The sequence below is a fragment of the Lepus europaeus genome, chromosome 7 (assembly GCF_033115175.1).
Source record: "Lepus europaeus isolate LE1 chromosome 7, mLepTim1.pri, whole genome shotgun sequence".
NCBI classification, from domain to species: domain Eukaryota; kingdom Metazoa; phylum Chordata; class Mammalia; order Lagomorpha; family Leporidae; genus Lepus; species Lepus europaeus.
In genome coordinates this window covers 18568456-18586949 of record NC_084833.1, presented here as the reverse complement: position 1 = coordinate 18586949, position 18494 = coordinate 18568456, and the positions used below count along the sequence as shown (strand labels likewise).

The window sequence follows — 18494 nt, the reverse complement described above, 5'->3', positions numbered from 1 at the left end:
TATAGCTAGGCCCTTTCCTATCTCTACCACCAGAATACAATTTTCCAAAATGATGCAATGGAGATATCCAAACCAGATGCATGGGTCCCAGACACTCCAGAGACAGCCACAACATCTACAGGACTGAAGGCAGAGATGCAGGGAGGAAAGGAAAGGATGCAGGAGCCCACAGGAAGCAACAGCTTACCTCCTGAGGGAATCTTCCTCAGAGCTTTCCTCAGGCAAATCCTGATGTAAGGCCTCCTGTGACACAGTTCCAGGTCTGCTGGACTGGGTGTAAATTCTTTCCCAGTGGCCTGTCTCCTGGTTAAAGGCCACCCCCACAGTCCTCTCCTCCTGCGGACTAGCAGAGCTGCTCAGCTCCAGCCTGCTGGAGCTGGGTGTTTGACCCTCAGTCCGCTCGAGAGGTGGCAACTGGCTGCCACTCGATGGCATGCCCTCAAAGGTACTGGGGACCTGCCACGAGGAACTAGCCTCACCAGAAGAGTAGTTGGGTGTGGTTCTTTCCCAGCGCAAGGTATCGTTGTTGAAGGTCAGGAGATTGTGGCAAGCACGGCAGCGATTCAGGTGGCCACGAGACAGGTTGGAGTTGTTCTCACTGCTGTGTGGGGTGGGCTGGTGGGAAGGGCCTGGCCTTTCGGATTCAATGTTATTGTTGAGCATTTCCTGGGCCTGCTGGGTCTGGGGGGCTTCCCCACTGAGGCTCTGATCCAGCTCCTGAAGCCGATCGTATTCCAGAAAGAAGCGTCTCAGATCACACTGGAGCTCATGGCGAATGCTGCCTGAGTTGTTCTGGCTGGAGCCACTCCCTCCTTCTGACTCAGTTGCCAACCCTGAAGCTGGAAAACCCCTCCCTTCTGTGGCTGAAGTGTACACAGATGCCTGAGAGCCACCTTCCTGCTGTCTCAGCACAGACAGCAAACTCACCGAAGAGGCACTGGTCCTGGGCGGGGGCATGGATTCCGCCTCAGAGCGGGAGTTCAGACTGAGTACTGTCCGGGTCCACTCAGATCCAGTCAGCCCAGGAGCTATGTCTCGGTGATACCTAGAAGGGTGGCTAGACAGAGGGCCTCCCAAAGAGCGCCGGGTAGGCCCCAGGCTGAGGTTGCGGAGCGTGTTGCCGGCAGTGCTGCTCTGGACTGTACTGAAGGCAGACGGCCGGTTCAGGAGGCCCTGGTCCTGCTGCGTTGACGAGGCCTGCTCCGGGGGATGGAAGGGCTCGGTCTGTACAAAAGAAAAGGAAGGGGTAGTAGCCCTGGCAGAAGCAGGGGGGACACTGTCCTGGTGTGGCAAGAGGGAAGGAACTCGAGTGCCAGAGCAGCGGCTGCAAAGGCACAGGATCCCGAGGTGCTGGCAGCACTCAGCGGTGGGGTAACTGACCCGCTGTCGGAGCCTGATGTAGGCGGAAGTCCTGGGACGCTCCGTGGAGGACTGAGGGGGAGGCGGTGGGGGTGAGGGGGTAGCAGAATCTTGCACTGTGCTTTGCTCTCCCACCTGGATGCCAGAAGAGCGAGAGGACAGCATGTGCAGGAAATTGTGGAGGAGAGGCGTCCGGCGAACGGGCTGTGACTGCAGGAGGGCACGCTGACGGTAGTGGGATAATTCTGTTCCATCCATGGGGATCTCTGGCTCATCGTCACCCTGCAAATGTGGACCAGCATGGGGCAGGCGTACGGCAAGGCAGTTAGGTAGAACTTCCAAGTCAATCCAGAAAAATTAACTACTGATAATCAGTCAAGGACAAACAACCTTCACAGACAGGCAATAATTCTCTACCCTTGAAGTACAGAGACCTAACTGGCTTCAGATTCAGAATCATCATAGGGTATTAAACTAGTCACTTCCAATTAGCAACTTATCTGAATGAGTACAGCTGGCAAGCCAATTCTCTTACGAAAGGCATCTCCATGATATGGAGGTAGTGAGGTGAAGCCAAACATCAACAGTCCAAGGCATACGAATGACAGCCATCCAACAGTGCCTGGTGACTGCAATGGTTACTTCTAGGTGATCACTTCCAGGTTTCACAACTCATGTTAGGATTATAGTTGTAACTTTATACAGCCTGAAGCTAATTTAAATCTTGACTGGAAAGAAAGACCTGGGCACTGAGAATTAAAATCCAATATAATCAGAATTAGAACACAAGGTTAGAAAACAACAAGAGTTTAGACGAAGCTGGGACTGCTAGCATAACTTACCTGCTGATTAGAGGGGTTAACAATTGCTGTAAGTAAGTAGTGTCCAAGTGGATCAAATCTCACCAGACTGAAATCACAGAAGAGACAGAGACACACACAGAGAGATTACGTCAACTGAGAAGAGGAAATTTGTGTTGGAATTTATAGCAACCATTACCAGGAATTATGAGATTACTTGGGTATCCACTTCATGTAAGACTTAAAATTTTCAGGAGATTAAAATAATAGGGCTTGGAGCCGGAGCTATGGTGTAGTGGGTAAAGCTACCGCCTGCAGTGCCAGCATCACATATGGGCACCAATTCAAGTCCTGGCTGCTCCACTTCCAATCCAGTCCTCTGCTAACGGCCTGGGAAAGCAATAGAAGATGGCTCAAGTCCTTGCGCCCCTGCACCCAGGTGGGGGACCTGAAGAAGCTCCTGGCTCCTGGCCTTGGATCGCAGGCCAGCTCCAGCCATTGTGGCCTTTTGGGGAGTGAACCAGTGGATGGAAGACTTTCTCTCTCTCTCTCTGCCTCTGTCTCTCTGTAACTCTGCCTTTCAAATAAATCTTTTTTAAAAAAAATCCTCCTGCGGCGCCAGCACACCAGATTCTGGTCCCGGTCAGGGCGCCGGATACTGTCCCGGTCGCTCCTCTTCCTGTCCAGCTCTCTGCTGTGCCCTGGGAAGGCAGTGGAGGATGGCCCAAGTCCTAGGGCTCTGCACCCTCATGGGAGACCAGGAGAAGCACCTGGCTCCTGGCTTCGGATCAGCTCAGTGTGCCAGCCGCAGCGGCCATTTGGGGGGTGAACCAATGGAAAAGGAAGACCTTTCTCGCTGTCTCTCTCTCTCACTGTCCACTCTGCCTGTCAAAAAAAAAAAAAAAAAAATTCATCCCTTAATCAATACATAATGCTTTTAGGCCGGCGCCATGACTCAACAGGCTAATCCTCCGCCTGCGGCGCCGGCACACCGGGTTCTAGTCCTGGTCAGGGCGCCGGATTCTGTCCCAGTTGCCCCTCTTCCAGTCCAGCTCTCTGCTATGGCTTGGGAGTGCAGTGGAGGATGGCCCAAGTGCTTGGGCCCTGCACCCCATGGGAGACCAGGAGAAGCACCTGGTTCCTGGCTTTGGATCAACGCGGTGTGCCAGCCGCAGCACGCCGGCCACAGCGGCCATTGGGAGGGTGAACCAACGGCAAAAGGAAGACCTTTCTCTCTCTCTCTCTCTCTCTCTCTCTCTCTCTCTCACTGTTACTCTGCCTGTCAAAAATAATAATAATAATAATAGGGCTCGATAAGAAGACCAGAGTAAAATTATTTCACTTCTGAAAACCCCCTGGGAGCCAGCACTGTAGTACAATGGGTTCAGTTGCTGCCTGCAATACTGGCATTTCCTGAGTGCTGGTCTGAGTCCTAGCTGCTCTACATCTGATCCAGGTCCTTGCTACTTGGGCCCCTGGGAAAGCATGGCCTCCCATTCCGCAAGGATGGCCCAAGTACTTGTGTTCCTGCCACCCTTGTGAGAGACACGGTGGAGTTCCAGGCTCCTGACTTCTGCCTCGCCCAGCTCCAGCTATTGCAGTCATTTGGGGAGTGAACCAGCAGGTGGAAAAGTCTTTCTTTCACTCTGCAACTCTACCTTTCAAATAAATAAATGTGCTCTTCATACCTAAGAGCAAACAGTAAAGCGTGAAATGCTCCCATGTGCTGCCACAGGTTGTTCTTCCCTCAAAAAGCAGTCATGCTGGTGACAGTGAACAGTCTCAGCATACAGTAACAAAGCTGAACCTAGAAAATTAACTTATAACCAACTGCAATACCAACACGGCCAAGGGAAGACAAAGCATCAACTTTAATTCAGGCAATATGTGTTTTGATCTTGAGGGTTAAATAAATATTCATTAGCAGAGCTGACAGACACATGCTTACAACTCCTCCTTCCAGCTGGATAAAAACAGACAACCAAAGATGAGTTATTATCCACAAAGCTTTCTAAAATACTACCCAAACCACTTTCAGGTTTCCTCAAAGAAAGATCCCAAATGCAGCCAGCTTTGAACCTAAAAAAGATTATAATGGGGAAAGGATCTGGCCTAGTGGTTAAGATACCACCTGGGATGCCTGCATCCCATGTGGACATGCCTAGGTTCAAGTCCTGGCCCCACTCTCAATTCCAACTTCCTGTTAATGCACACCTTAAGAGGCAACAGCTAATGTCTCAAGTAGTTGGGTGCCAGCCACCTACATGAGAGAATCAGATTGAGTTTCTGGCTCCTGGCTTTGGTCTGGTCCAGCCCTGGCTATTTCAACCATTTGGGGAATGAATCAGCCAATGACAGATTTCTCTCTTTGCCACTTAAGTAAAGTAACAACCTCTTTAAAATTTAAAAACACATTATAATGGAAGTGGATATTTAGTCTAGCACTTAAGATGGGCTGAAGTGGTGGCACAACAGGTTAAGCTATCACCTGTGCTGCTGGCATTCCGGATAGGTGTTGGTTTGAGTCCCAGCTGCTTCACTTCTGTTCTAGCTCCCTGTTAATTAACCTGGGTAGGCAATGAATGATGGCCCAAGTATTTAGGCCCCTGATGCCCACTTGGGAAACCTGGATGAAGTTCCAGGCTCCTGGATTTGGCCTGACCCAGTCCTGGCTGCTGTGGCCATTTGAGTAGTGAACCAGCAGATGGAACATCACTCTGTCTCTCCCTCTCTCTGTAACTCTGTTTTTCAAATAAAATAAATCTTAAAAAGGAAGAAAAAGGGGCTGGCGCTGTGGCGCAGTAGGTTAAAGCCCCAGCCTGCAGTGCCAGCATTCCATATGGGTGACAGTTTGAGTCCCGGCTGCTCCTCTTCCAATCCAGCTCTCTGCTAAGGCCTGGGAAAGCAGAAGATGGCCCAACTCCTTGGGCCCCTGCACCAGTATGGGAGACCCGGAAGAAGCTCCTGGCTCCTAGTTTCAGATCAGCTCAGCTCTGGCCATTGTTGTCATTTGGGAATAAACCAGCAAATGGAAGATTTTTCTCTCTAACTCTACCTCTCTCTGTAACTGTCTTTCAAATAAACAAAAATAACTCTTAAAAAAAAAAAAGAAGAAGAAGAAGAAGAAGAAAAAAGAAGATAGTCCAAGTACTTTGGTCCCTGCCACTTATGTGGGAGATCCTCCAGATCCAGCTGCTGCAGCTATTTGGAATGGATAGAAGACCTCTCTCTCTCTCTCTCTCTCTCTCCCCCCTCTGCCTTTCAAATAAATAAATCTTAAAAAAAAAAAAAAAGTCCACATCTACAATCAGAGTATCTGGGTTCAGTTCCCAGCTCTGTCTCCTGATTCCACCTTCCTGCTAATGCAGACTCTGGGACACAGCAGTGATAACTCAAATGATTGAGTTCCTGCCATCCACACAAGGCCCTGGACTGAGTTCCTGGCTCCCAGCTTCAGCCCCAGCCTCTGTAGGCTCTGGGGGGATTGAACCAGCAAATGGGAGCTGAGTCTCTGTGTGTCTCTTTTCTCTGTCTCTCTCTCAAATAAATAAATAAAATTGGTTATATTCCTTCTAATGAACGTGGTCTACAGAGACCTAAGTTGGGGCCAATAGGGACAGCTGAAATGAACATAAACTGCTTCCAAGACAATGAGGCAGATGACCAGAAAGCAGGAGGACCCATAGGGACAGCAGCCCCCCTGAAACAGAGATAAGCAGGTGGCAGCATGTAGAAATGTTCTGTCATGTGAGCCCTGTGCACAGCACTCACCGGACCCGTTCCATCTCGCTAGCTGTCTTCACCACTGCAAATGGCTCCCGTCGACTCCAGTCCCAGAAGTGGATTTCATTGGCCGTGGCGATCAGCAGGAGCTGCGCCGTGGGGTGGAAGGCCAGGGAGGCAATGGCATTGTTGCTGTCTGTGAACCAGCTTTCACTGCCGCCCTGTGAAAGAACCAACACCAAATATCCTCAGGTTTTAAGTTGTCAGCAGAGGGGAACGTCAATCTCAAGAGAGGTGCAGTTAATGAAAACTATTTGTGGTGTCTATTTTAAATACATCCCCTGTAAAGCAATGCAGATCAGTGAAATGGCAGGGTTACTAATTTATCAGATATATATAACTGTAAGGCCAGTTCTTCAAGTCATCTGTAATCCACAGCACTGAGCATAAACAAGGCTATTGTTTTTGCAGGTCTGCAAATACTCATGCTTGGTGCACAACATGGGACAGAACAGACTCTGGGAGGCAGTAGTGATGGTTCAAGTGACCCGCTAGCCAGTTACCAGGGCACAAAACATCTTGCTTTGATGCTCCTGTCAGAGTACAATACAATCTTTGCTCTGAAACAATAGAAATCCATCCATCCTAAACACATCTTAGCGCCTCTTGTACTCTGGAACAGTGGGTATTATCTTAGAACAGAGGACCGTGAGCTAGACTTTCTACCAATTAACTAAGCAATGACTACCACACTCAGATGTCCACAGAACCTGGCTGTCTCTTTCTGAGAATAAAGGACCCGACAGCAAACAATCCTATACATTTAGAAGATCACAGAAAATAGTAGCCAAAGGAAACACTTACATGTAAATCCCAAATCCTAACCTCCCCATCGAGGCAGCCAGAAGCAATAAGGCCTGAGATGGTGGGATGAAACGTGACACACCATGGAGTGCGGCGGTGCCCGATCAGAGAATGGACACATTTGCCGGTCTTCACCTCCGTAATGTAGATATTATGGTTCACATGAGTGGAGGCCAAGAGAGTCCTACGGAATTAAAGAGAAGGAGTGAATTGAGAAGTATGTGGAAAGTTACAATCTTATCAGTTTTGGACATTATAGAAAATTGGTATTATTCCCCATCCCAGCATGAAAGATACTAAACCTTGTACATAGGCAGCATATCTACAAATAACAAAAGTATTCTGATCTTTAAGAGCTTTTAGCTTTTCCCTGCTGCCCCCAAATGATACATACCAGCTTCAGAGAATATTTTTTCCAGCTGAGAAAACTATCATATCATTATCACAAAGGCAAGGAACAATTTTCACTGAGAAATTCTCCAAGTTTTGATCCTTGAGGTTCATGGTTTCCTTTGCTTAGTCCCATTACTATTCTGGTTAGCTCTGCGCCTCTACTTTCTCTCCCTTTCCAATATGCTGGCTTTCCAACTACTCAAACAGTGCTTCAGAGAGCCTTTAGGGATTGACTTGGAGGAACAAGCTAGGCCAAACATAAAGAAAAAAGTGCGTTCACAAATCTTAAAGTTACATTATAGATAACTACTTGTTACCTGTCTGGGCTGAAGGCCAGTAAGAACGTAGAGCGTGGACTATCAGGCAGCTCTACTCTCTGGGGGAAAGAGAAAAAAACCAGTTAGAAAACATTACTTAGAAACTATGGCTTACCATATCGCAAAGGCCCATGAATCATTCTAGATTAGTAGTCATAGAATAGACTTAAAAACTGGAGACAATGATCAAGCTACAAATTGAGAAAATTAATCTAAATTTCTTTCAGGGAAAATGTCTATCTCTAAAGGAAAGATTATTTCTAGCCCATAAACTCTTCCCAATTTATGAACAATTCCCAAATCAGATATATTATTTCTCTATACAACCCAACTCTCTACCATTAACCCTTATTCTACCGTTACCCCTCAGAAATCCTATGTCAAAAATATCTACTGTTTTTACCTTGCCTTCCCATTTCATCCACCGGGTTTTATCTTCAACTAGCTCCTGCAGAAGTCGCTGAGCTCCCATTGCTCGAGTGCCCCGTTCTCGTCCCCAGAGTATCCGGACAGCATTCTTCTCTGGGACAACCTTCATGGCGCTTGGTAGCCACTGTCACCCCAGGCACAGGAAACGAAGGAGCAAGTAACAGCTCCACAAGCTGAAGCAACTAAAATGAGGCCATTCAGGTCCTTACAAGTTGTCCTCATGGAAATCTAAGAAATGGAGAGTAATGTCAAAGAATGTCTACTCTGCAACCAGAAGTCTCTCATCACAGATACAATTCTAGCTCAGAGGGAAAAGTATTCTTTTCCTTTTTAATGACACTCTTTCAGGAAAAATAAAAATAAAAAAATATTAAAAAGCCCTTCTATTAAAATCTTTTCTTAAAAAATAATTCATCCTTTCATAGCCTCCATAGCTCACTCTTATATCTAAAGAACAGATCAGGGCTGGTGCTGTGGTGATCAGCCAAGTATTTGGGTTCCAGTCACCCACATGAGAAACACAGATAGAGGCATATGGAGAATAAACGAGTGACTGAAAGATCTTTCTCCTCTCTTCCCTCCCTTCCCCTGCCCTCTCTTCTTCTCTCTGTCTCTCTCTCTCTCTGCCTTTCAAGTAAGAAATATATTTTTTGAAAGATTTATTTTATTTAATTGAAAAACAGAGTTACAAAGAGAGGTAGAGACAGAGAGAAAGGTCTTCCATCTGCTGGTTCACTCCCCAGATGGCTGCAACAGCTGGAACTGCGCCCATCCGAAGCCAGGAGCCAGGAGCTTCTTCTGGGTCTCCCACGGGGTTGCAGGGGCCCAAGGACTTGGGCCAACCTCCACTGCTATCCCGGTCCTCGGCAGAGAGCTGTATTGGAAAAGGAGCAGCTGGGACTAGAACTGGTGCCCTTATGGGATGCCGGGATGCCGGTGCTTCAGGCTAGGGCTTTAACCTGCTGTGCCACAGCGCCAGCCCTAATAAATACATCTTTTAAAAAGAAAAAGAGATCATTATTCCCTTATTAGACAGAAATAACTTGTGCTACTAATAAAAGGGCATAAACCTGCCTTAAAAATAAAAAGACAAGCCAACACTTGCCTCCCCTGCTCTGCTGCACTGTTTCCATAGCCGCCGGCAGCCCTCCTTATCACTTGCATAGCCTCTGAACCAAAGGACAGGTAATCAACTGCAAAGGCTATGACTTTGAGGTATGGTTCTTATGTAGCTGCTTCCATTCTACCGCCTAACTAAAAGCAAGTGCACAGTGACTTTGGGGTACTTTTCTCACTGTCATTTTAACTTCTCCACTAAAATTCCACAGCAGTGGACACAGAAGGGAAAAAAAATCAGGTTTTCCTCATCAAACACAAACCTTAAGGGTAGAAAATTTCATCATAAAACAGAAACGCTAAAAAAGCCACACAGCTGCAAAATATATATACAAACAAGTAAAAAATTCCTCCATACAAAAAAATGCAGCCCAATAAAATGGCATTTCAAAAGGATATCTATAGGAGCCAATGTTGTGGTACAGAGGGTAAAGCCACCATTTGCAAAGCCAATCCAGCTTTCTGCTAATATGCCTAGGAAGGCAGCAATAGATGGCCCAACTACTTGGGTCCCTGCCATCCTTGTGGGAAACCAGGATGGAGCTCCTGGCTCCTGGCTTCAGCCTGGCCCAGCCCTGGCTGTTCAGGTCATTTGGGGAGTGAACCAGTAGTTGGAGGATCTCTCCCTCTCTCTCTCTCTCTCTCTCTCCTCTCTTACTCAAATAAATAAATAAAAAGAACTTTTATTGAAAAAAGAATTATCTACATATGTACAATGTTCATGTTCATTATAGCACTGTTTCTTCAATTCTGTGATGAAAAATGTCAAATATATAAAAATTGAAAATATACTACTATATTGGGGCTGGCGTCATGGCGCAGTGGGTTAATCCTCCGCCTGTGGCGCCAACATCCCATATGGGCACTGGTTCTAGTCCCCGCTTCTCCTCTTCCAATCCAGCTCTCTGCTGTGGCCTGGGAAAGTAGTACAAAATGACCCAAGTCCTTGGGCCCCTGCACCCACGTGGGAGACCAGGAAGAAACTCCTGGCTCCTGGCTTCAGACCAGTGCAGCTCCAGCCATTGTGGCCATATGGGGAGTGAACTAACGGAAGGAAGACCTTTCTCTCTGTCTATCCCTTTCACTTTCTATAACTCTACTTCTCAAATGAATAAATAAAAAGAGAGAAAAAATATACTACTATAAACAAATATTCACCATTTAGATTCAAGAATTAATAATATGGCTACATTTGAGTTGGTTCTTTTTTTTTTAATATTTATTTCTTTATTTGAAAGGCAGAGTTACAGAGAGGCAGAGGCAAAGAGAGAGAAGTTTTCCATCCATCTTCTTCTGGGTCTCCCACGGGGATGCAAGGGCCCAAGTCCTTGGGCCATCTTCTACTGCTTTCCCAGGCCATAGCAGAGAGCTGGATCAGAACTGGAGTAGCAGGAACTCAAATCAGCACCCATATGGGATGCCAGCACCACAGGCGGAGGCTTAGCCCTCGGACCACAGGGCAGGCCCCAGTTCTTATTTCTTTAGAATGATTTCAGCAAGCACTGAAAGACACTCTCAACCCTACAAACTTCATTATGCATATCACAGGAAGAAGGATCTTCTGCTTCATAACCACAATACCTTTATTACACCAGTTATCATCTAATACTCTTGACTCAAATTTCCAACTGTCCCAAAAATTACTTTATACTAAGCTTTTTTTTTTTGTTTTTTAAACATTTCTATATTAATTTGAAAGTCAGAGTTACAGAGATAGATGGAGAGAAAAGAGATTGATCTTCCATCCCCTGCTTCACTCCCCTGATGGTGGCTATGGCCAGGGGTGGACCAGGCCAAAGCGAGGAGACAGGAGTCTCCCAAGCGGGTAGCAGGGTCCCAAGTACTTGGGCCACCTTCTGCTGCATTCCTCAGGCCATTAGCAGGGAGCTGGATTGGAAGTGGAGCATTGGGATACCAACCAGCGCTCATACGGGATTGCGGTATCACAAGCAGCAGCTTTACCCACTAGACCACAATGCCGTCCCCCTAAGCTTTTTTAAAGATCCAGCATCCAATCAAGACTCAAGTAATAAATTTGTATGTTATGCCTCTTTCTTTTATTCTGGAATGACCTACAAGTTTTGCTTTGTTTACTCATTTATGACACTAGCTTTTCTAAAAGACAAGAAAGAGTTGACTTGTAGAATGTCTAATGTCCTGGACTTACCTGATCATTTCCTTCTCATGCCGTCTAGCTTGCCTCTCTATCTCTTACGCTTAACAAACAACATCTCAAGTATAAAAACTTGATTACATTTAGTTTGAGATTAGTTTTAGGTGTTGAAAATAGCTGCTTGTTGTAAAAAGCCAAACGATAACTGGCTCTTAAATTTATCAAAAGGTTGCAGTTCAAAAAAGTACACAACCAAATGTATCCAAATATAGACAGAAGAAAAATATTAACAGCCTATGCTGAAGATTTTCTCTCCCTGGAGAATTAAAATGTTAAAACTCAGGAAAATCCCACAGTAAGATAACTCCCAAGTTCCTGGTCCCAAGCAGTGTGAAGTTCCCCAAAGAGCAACAAAGGAAGAAATTCTAGACTTTAACTTCATGATAGAACTCTCATGACTCATTACTGCATGCTATAAATATGTACATAGCAAAAATGTCAATACAGAGCTCAAGCCAACCTGAATAGGCAAAGGATGAACTAACGGGAGGAAATAATGTCTTTGGGTGACCCTGACAACCAACTAACTAGGGACAGAAGTCTAGAAGTGAACCCAGGATTGCCCTTCGGTCAGACTGCCACATAAGCGAATAATTACTAACCAGAAATCCAGTTCCCATTAGTTCCTTTTAGCCCACTACTGAGTCTGCAGTTTTTTAACCTAATATAGAGAAGTTCAGAAGAATCATTTTTGGGGTCCTTTACCCTACTAGTACAGCATGAAACTGCTTTCAAAAAATTACATTATTTGAACCATTTATAATCTTACAATGTACAGTGGAAAAAGTAGCAGTCCCATTTCTTAAAAAAAAAAAAAAGAAAGAAAATTTGATTTGACCTCCTGTAACACAGGAAAAAAATTGCATCAACATGGGTCATCAACATTGTAGTGACTCAGAATGCAGTGCAACCTGAAGTTCCTTCAGGGATCAGAAGGAAGAGGAAGAGCAAACAGTAGATGTTGGAGACAACTAATATTATTAAAGAGCATGTCTATCAATTTCCAGGAACCTAACCTATCAAAGTTCAAACAGGAGAAAGTGTGACTGATGGGAAGAAGCCAGGAAGACTAACCCAATTGCAGCCTCTCTCCTCTGAAGAAAAATACTTGCTGTTGCTGAAAAAGGACAAGGAGCTTCTCCTGATAAGTTGTAACAGGCATCAGAAAAGAGATTTTACTGTGTTCCCCATCCAGAACAAAAGGAAAGTCACACAGGCCTGTCGCTAAAGAGGAAGTGGTAGTCAAGTATGTTTTGCATTCCTCCTTTTAAAACAGAAGTTTCCCATTCTGTCCCTTAAAGCAAAACAGGCTGAACAAAGGATAGTCTTAGTGATGCCCCAAAATCAATTCTTAATCACTGAAGCCTTAGGCAAGAAGCAAAAGAACATGACTGAAATATGCACATGAGACAACTACACCAGGATTCCACTCCATTTCCACACTCCCACCCCACATCAATTACATGACTGATCACTCTGAAGAGATAAGACAGTTACCTTCACAGATTTTCTCTGCTTAATTCAAGGACATAATTATACTTAACTGCTACTCATCAAAATCACCTGAAGACTATGCCACAACTCAGTGGGAACACAAAGTTAAATTTACACGTTCCTCTTGCAATTCTAATTATCTCTGCCAGGAACTTCACTCCACCTTCTAGCTACTGTGACTCTGGGCAAGTCACTTAACCTCTTTAAGACTTAGTTTCTTCCACTATAAAACAATAATCATCATATCTGCCTCACAAGGCTGTTCCAAGGCTCCATAAAAGATGTGAACCACAGATAGGAAATCTCTCTCTCTCTCCCTCTACCTTTCAAAGAAGGGCACTATGTAATGATTAAGGGATCAATTCAACAGGAAGAAGAGACTATTGTAAACGTATATGCACCTAATTACAGGTCACTTGACTATTTAAAAGAAATGTTAATAGATCTAAATGGAGACATAGACTCCAATTCAATAGTAATGGGGGACTTCAATGCTCCATTTTCAGCAATGGACAGATCAACCAGACAGAAAATCAGGAAAGAAACAACAGTTAATCAACACTGTAGACCAAATGGACTTAACAGATATTTACAGAACTTTCCATCCTACAGATGCAGAATACACATTCTTCTCGTCGCGCACAAAACTTTCTATAGGATAGACTAAACGCTAGGCCATAAGGCAAGTCTCAGCAAATTCAAAAAGATTGAAATCATACCATGCATCTTCTCTGACCACAATGGAATGAAGCTGGAAATCAATAACTCAAGAATCTCTAGAACATATGTAAACACATGGAGACTGAACAACATGCTCCTCAATGAACAGTGCATCATTAAAGAAATCAAAAGAGAAATAAAAAAATTTTTGGAAATGAATGAAGACAACAATAAAACATATCAAAACTTACGGGATACAGCAAATGTAGTGTTAAGAGGAAAGTTTAGGAGCTGGCGCTGTGGCGTGGCAGGTAAAGCCCCCACCTCAGTGTTGGCATCCTATATGGGTGCCAGCTCGTGTCCCCGCTGCTCCTATTGTGATCCAGCTTTCTGCTATGGCCTTGGGAGAGCAGTGGAGAATGGCCAGGTTCCTGGGTCCCTGCACTTGCATGGGGGACCTGGAGGAAGCTTTTGGCTCCTGGCTTCGGATCAGCCAAGCTCCATCGGCCATTTGGGGAGTTAAGTCAGCAGATGGAAGACCTCTCTCTCTGCCTCTGCCTCTCTGTAATTATGCCTTTCAAATAAATAAATCTTTGAGAGAGAGAAAGAGAGAGAGAGAGAAAGAAAGGAAAGTTTACAGCAGCTGGTGCCTATATCAAGAAATTGGAAAGGCACCAAATAAATGAGCTATCAATGCATCTCAAGGACCTAGAAAAACAACAGCAAACCAAACCCAAAACTAGCAGAAAAGAAATAATTAAAATTAGAGAATAAACAAAATTGAAACAAAAAAAATATATAAAAGATCAGCAAAATGAAAAGCTGGTTTTTTGAAAACATAAACAAACTGACAGGGCCGGTGCTGTGGCATAGTGGGTAAAGCTGCCGCCTGCAGTGACGAGATCCCATATGAGCGCCATTTTGAGCCCCACCTGCTCCACCTCCAATCCAGCTCTCTGCTGTGGCCTGGGAAAGCAGTAGAAGATGGCCTAAGTCCTTGGGCCCCTGCACCCGCATGGGAGACCCAGAAGAAGCTCCAGAGTCCTGGCTTTGGCGTGACCCAGCTCGGGATACTGTGACCATTTGAGGAGTGAACCAGCAGATGGAAGATCTCTCTCCAACAGCTGGTTCACTCCCCAAATGGCCACAAAGGCCAGAGCTGGGCCGATCCAAAGCCAGGAGCCTGGAGCTTCTTCTGGGTCTCCCACACAACTGCAAGGGTCCAACGACCTAAGCTATATTCCACTGCTTGTCCAGACCATAGCAGAGAGCTGGATTGGAAGCAGAGCAGCTGGGACTCAAACTGGTGCCCATATGGGATGCTGCCACTGCAGTGCTGGCCCTAAATAAATCTTTTTAAAAATGAATATGTGGGGCTGGCACCATGGCTCATTTGGTTAATCCTCTGCCTGGATGCACCAGCATCCAATATGGGTACCAGGTTCTAGTCCCGGTTGCTCCTCTTCCAGTTCAGCTCTCTACTGTGGCCTGGGAGGGCAGTGGAAGATGGCCCAAGTGCTTGGGCCCCTGCACCCACACGGGAGACCAGGAAGAAATTCCTGGCCCCTGGCTTGGGATCAGCGCAGTGCTGGCCATAGCGGCCATTTGGGGAATGAACCAACAGAAGGAAGATCTTTCTCTCTGTCTCTCTCTCTCTCACTGTCTAACTCTATCTGTCAAATAAATAAATAAAAATAATATGTTTATGTTTACCTATTTGAAAGGCAGAGAAAGAAAAAGAGGGAGAGGAAGAAGGAGAGAGGGAGAGGGAGAGAGAAATGCCTGTCAACAGAAGACTGGATAAAGAAATTATGGGATATGTAGCCTATGGAATACTATACAGCAGTTTAAAAAGGAAATCTGGTCATTTGCAACAAAATGGAAGAATCTGGAAAACATCATGCTGAAATTAAATGAGCTAGTCACAAATATCATATGTTCTCCCTGATCTGTGACAACTAACAGAGCACCTAAAAGGAAACCTGTAGGAGTGAAACTGACACTATGAGAAGCAATGACTTGAACAGCCCTAGTCTTAACTGTCAAGGAACAGTTTTATTATTATTATTATTATTATTTACTATTTTCTTTTTCTACTTAATACCATTGGTTGAACTCTTTACTTAACACAGAATTCTTCATAGGTGTTTAAATCCAATTGAAAATAGATCCCAGTTAAAAAAAAAAAAAAAGGAATAGGAATAAGAGAAGGAGTAGGAATAAGAGAGGGAAGAGATGTACAGTTCAGCACACATTTCCATGGACTTACCCTGAGGGTAAAGCTAAATACTTGCCTTAAAACTCCAAATCGCATTAAGCTGGGTGGTACTAATGCCATCTTACATGTTAAAGTAATCATATTAAATGTGTAACTGATCATATAGATAGGATTTAGTGTCAAACGGATCACATAAATAAGACCAAGTGTATGGTAATAACAATAGATAGAATTAGAAAGCAGAGAATGATCCAACATGGTAAGCAGGCAACAAAGCAGACTCACAGAATGACAAATGCTCCAAATAGCACTCTGACCTCAGAATCAGCCCTTAAGGCATTTGGATCTGGCTGAAAAGCCCATGAGAGCATTTCAGGCATGGAAAGCCAAGACACTGTGGCAAAAAAATGATTTACATGAAGGATCTCTGTGAGTGAAATTCCCAGTGGAAAGAAGGGGCCATTAAAGAAGTATATACTTTTCTCTGAAGGGAGGAGAGAACTTCCACTTTGATTATGGCCCTGTCTAAATACTGATAGAGTTTGTGGACTCAAAAAGCTTCCATAACTTCGGCAGCTCATGACAAGAGCCTTGGGTGATCACTATCTCACTGTCCTCATAAATAAGAGTGTCAATTGTTAAATCAACAATAGGAGTCACTGTGCACTTACTCCCCATGTCCTTAAGGAGTTATACTATGAGAATTAATGGTAAAACTTGTCTTCAAATAGTGCTTTATACTTGGTGTGTCTGTGTGGGCGCAAACTGTTGAAATCTTTACTTAGCATAGAGTTGGTCTTCTATATATAAAGATAATTAAAAATGAATCTTAACGAAGAATAGGATGGAAGAGGGAGTAGGAGATGGGATGGGGGGGGGCGGGTATTGGGGGAAGAATTGCTATATACCTAAAGCTATACCTACAAAATTTGTAATCATTAAATAAAAGCTTTCTTAAAAAGAAAGAGAGAGATTGATCATCCTTCTGCTGGTCCACTCCCCAGATGGCCACAATGGCCAGGTCTAGGCCAGGTTGAAGGCAAGAGTCAGGAACTCCAACCTACTCTTCCACATAGATGGTGGGAGCCCAAGCACTCTGGCTAGCTTCTGCTGCCTTCCCAGGGGAATTAGCAAGAAGCTGGATCATAAATGGAGGACCTGTAAGTCAAACCAGCAATCCAATATGAGATACCAGTGTGTTAACAAGTGGCTTAACCCTCTATACCATAAAACCAGCCCCCACAGTCTCAGTTTATAAACAGTCAAAAGCCCAGAAATAAACAGGATCTGCATCTCAACTGTACACAATGCAACAGTATTTATGTTCAGAATCACAAACACTCCAAAATACAGTAGGTTTACATCTCAAGTCCGACTAGGCAATATAGAATCAAGTACATAGTACAAAGTTTGCCAGCCTAAATTTACCAAGAGACAAGCAAGCGATATAACCTCTTTTTTTGTTCTCATATTCACTATCACTTATAATGTTTTTCATAGATAAACCCAGAATAAAGGAGACCTCTTTAGGGTATATCACAAATGGGCTAACAACTTTTCAAAATGTTCTGATACACTGTGGCACAGCAGGTACCATATGATCCCATATCAGAGTACCTGAATTCAAGTCCTGCCTCCACTTCTGATCCAGCTTCCTACTAATGTGCCAACCTGGGAGGCAACAACTGCCTCAGGTATTTGGGTCTCTGCCACCTACCTTGAAAACTGAATAGTGTTCCTAGTTCCTCACTTTGGCTTTTGCAGGCATTTGGGGAGTAAACAGAAGATAGATGTCCGCCTCTCTTTCAAATAAATTATAATAAAAACATATTAAAAATATAATAAAAGCTGTGCTTTTAAAAAAGGTAAATCAATACTAATTATGTTACTGTAATAATGGTGTGGGTAAGGTAAGACACTAGCTTTTCTGCTACCAATTTTGCTAGCTAGAGCTTCCTAAAGTAACTCACAATGATGTTGCCCAATGTCTGAAACACAGTGAAGCTTGGGCTCAAAACAAAGTGTGGTCAAACTGGAAACAAAAAGCCCTAAGAACCAAATTTGAGAATGACGATGCTCCTTACTCCCACTTATCTCAGAAGGATGAAGAAAAAGGAATGAAGTTTCATCTGCAAATTATTCTTGTGTACTGAGAACACAAGAACTTCTGAAAATTCAAGAACAAGGAGAAAACCACTCAACCAAGAAGAAACTAAAGCTCAAATTTTTTTCCAGAGCTACCAAAAGAATCAAGATCAGGTAGGTTACTAATAAATACACACATGTGGCAAAGTAAAAAAGAGTAGCTTTGGGGGGTAGGTGTTTGGCATAGCAAAACAGCACTTGGGATACCTGCATCCCATATTGGGGTGCCTGGGTTTGGGTCCTGGATCCACTGCTAATTCCAGCTTCTTGCCAACATACATCCTGGGAAGCAACAGTGGTGGATGGCTCAGTAGCTGGGTTCCTGCCACTCACATGGGAGACCTAGATTGAGTTCCTGATTCCCATATGTTGCAGGCATTTGGGAAGTGAATCAGAGTATGGGAGATCCCTTTGTCACTCTATGCCTTTCAAAAAATTATATATATATATATATATATATATATACATTTTTTTTTTTGACAGGCAGAGTGGACAGTGAGAGAGAGAGAGACAGAGAGACAGGTCTTCCTTTGCCGTTGGTTCACCCTCCAATGGCCGCCGCGGTAGCGCGCTGCGGCCGGCGCACCGCGCTGTTCCGATGGCAGGAGCCAGGTGCTTATCCTGGTCTCCCATGGGGTGCAGAGCCCAAACACTTGGGCCATCCTCCACTGCACTCCCTGGCCACAGCAGAGAGCTGGCCTGGAAGAGGGGCAACCGGGACAGGATCGGTGCCCCGACCGGGACTAGAACCCGGTGTGCCGGCGCCGCAAGGCGGAGGATTAGCCTGTTGAGCCACGGCGCCG

General features: G+C 44.8%; 1 protein-coding gene across 7 annotated transcripts in view; it reads right to left on the bottom strand.

Moving 5' to 3' along the window:
• The window catches only part of AMBRA1 (autophagy and beclin 1 regulator 1), a 226038-nt gene that overhangs the window by 180573 nt on the left and 26971 nt on the right, over positions 1-18494 (bottom strand). For 4 of the 7 annotated variants that reach the window (XM_062196227.1, XM_062196225.1, XM_062196228.1 and 1 more), the window contains exons 2-8: positions 7860-8113; positions 7457-7515; positions 6747-6930; positions 5931-6103; positions 2202-2268; positions 1495-1641; positions 188-1224 (exon numbers count right to left, since the gene is read on the bottom strand). In XM_062196227.1, the coding sequence (XP_062052211.1) occupies positions 188-1224; positions 1495-1641; positions 2202-2268; positions 5931-6103; positions 6747-6930; positions 7457-7515; positions 7860-7994 (1802 nt within the window). In that variant the 5' untranslated portion in view covers positions 7995-8113. Of the gene's footprint in view, positions 1-187; positions 1642-2201; positions 2269-5930; positions 6104-6746; positions 6931-7456; positions 7516-7859; positions 8114-18494 lie in introns of all 7 variants that reach the window. The other 3 variants (XM_062196222.1, XM_062196224.1, XM_062196223.1) reach the window with 1 other exon arrangement.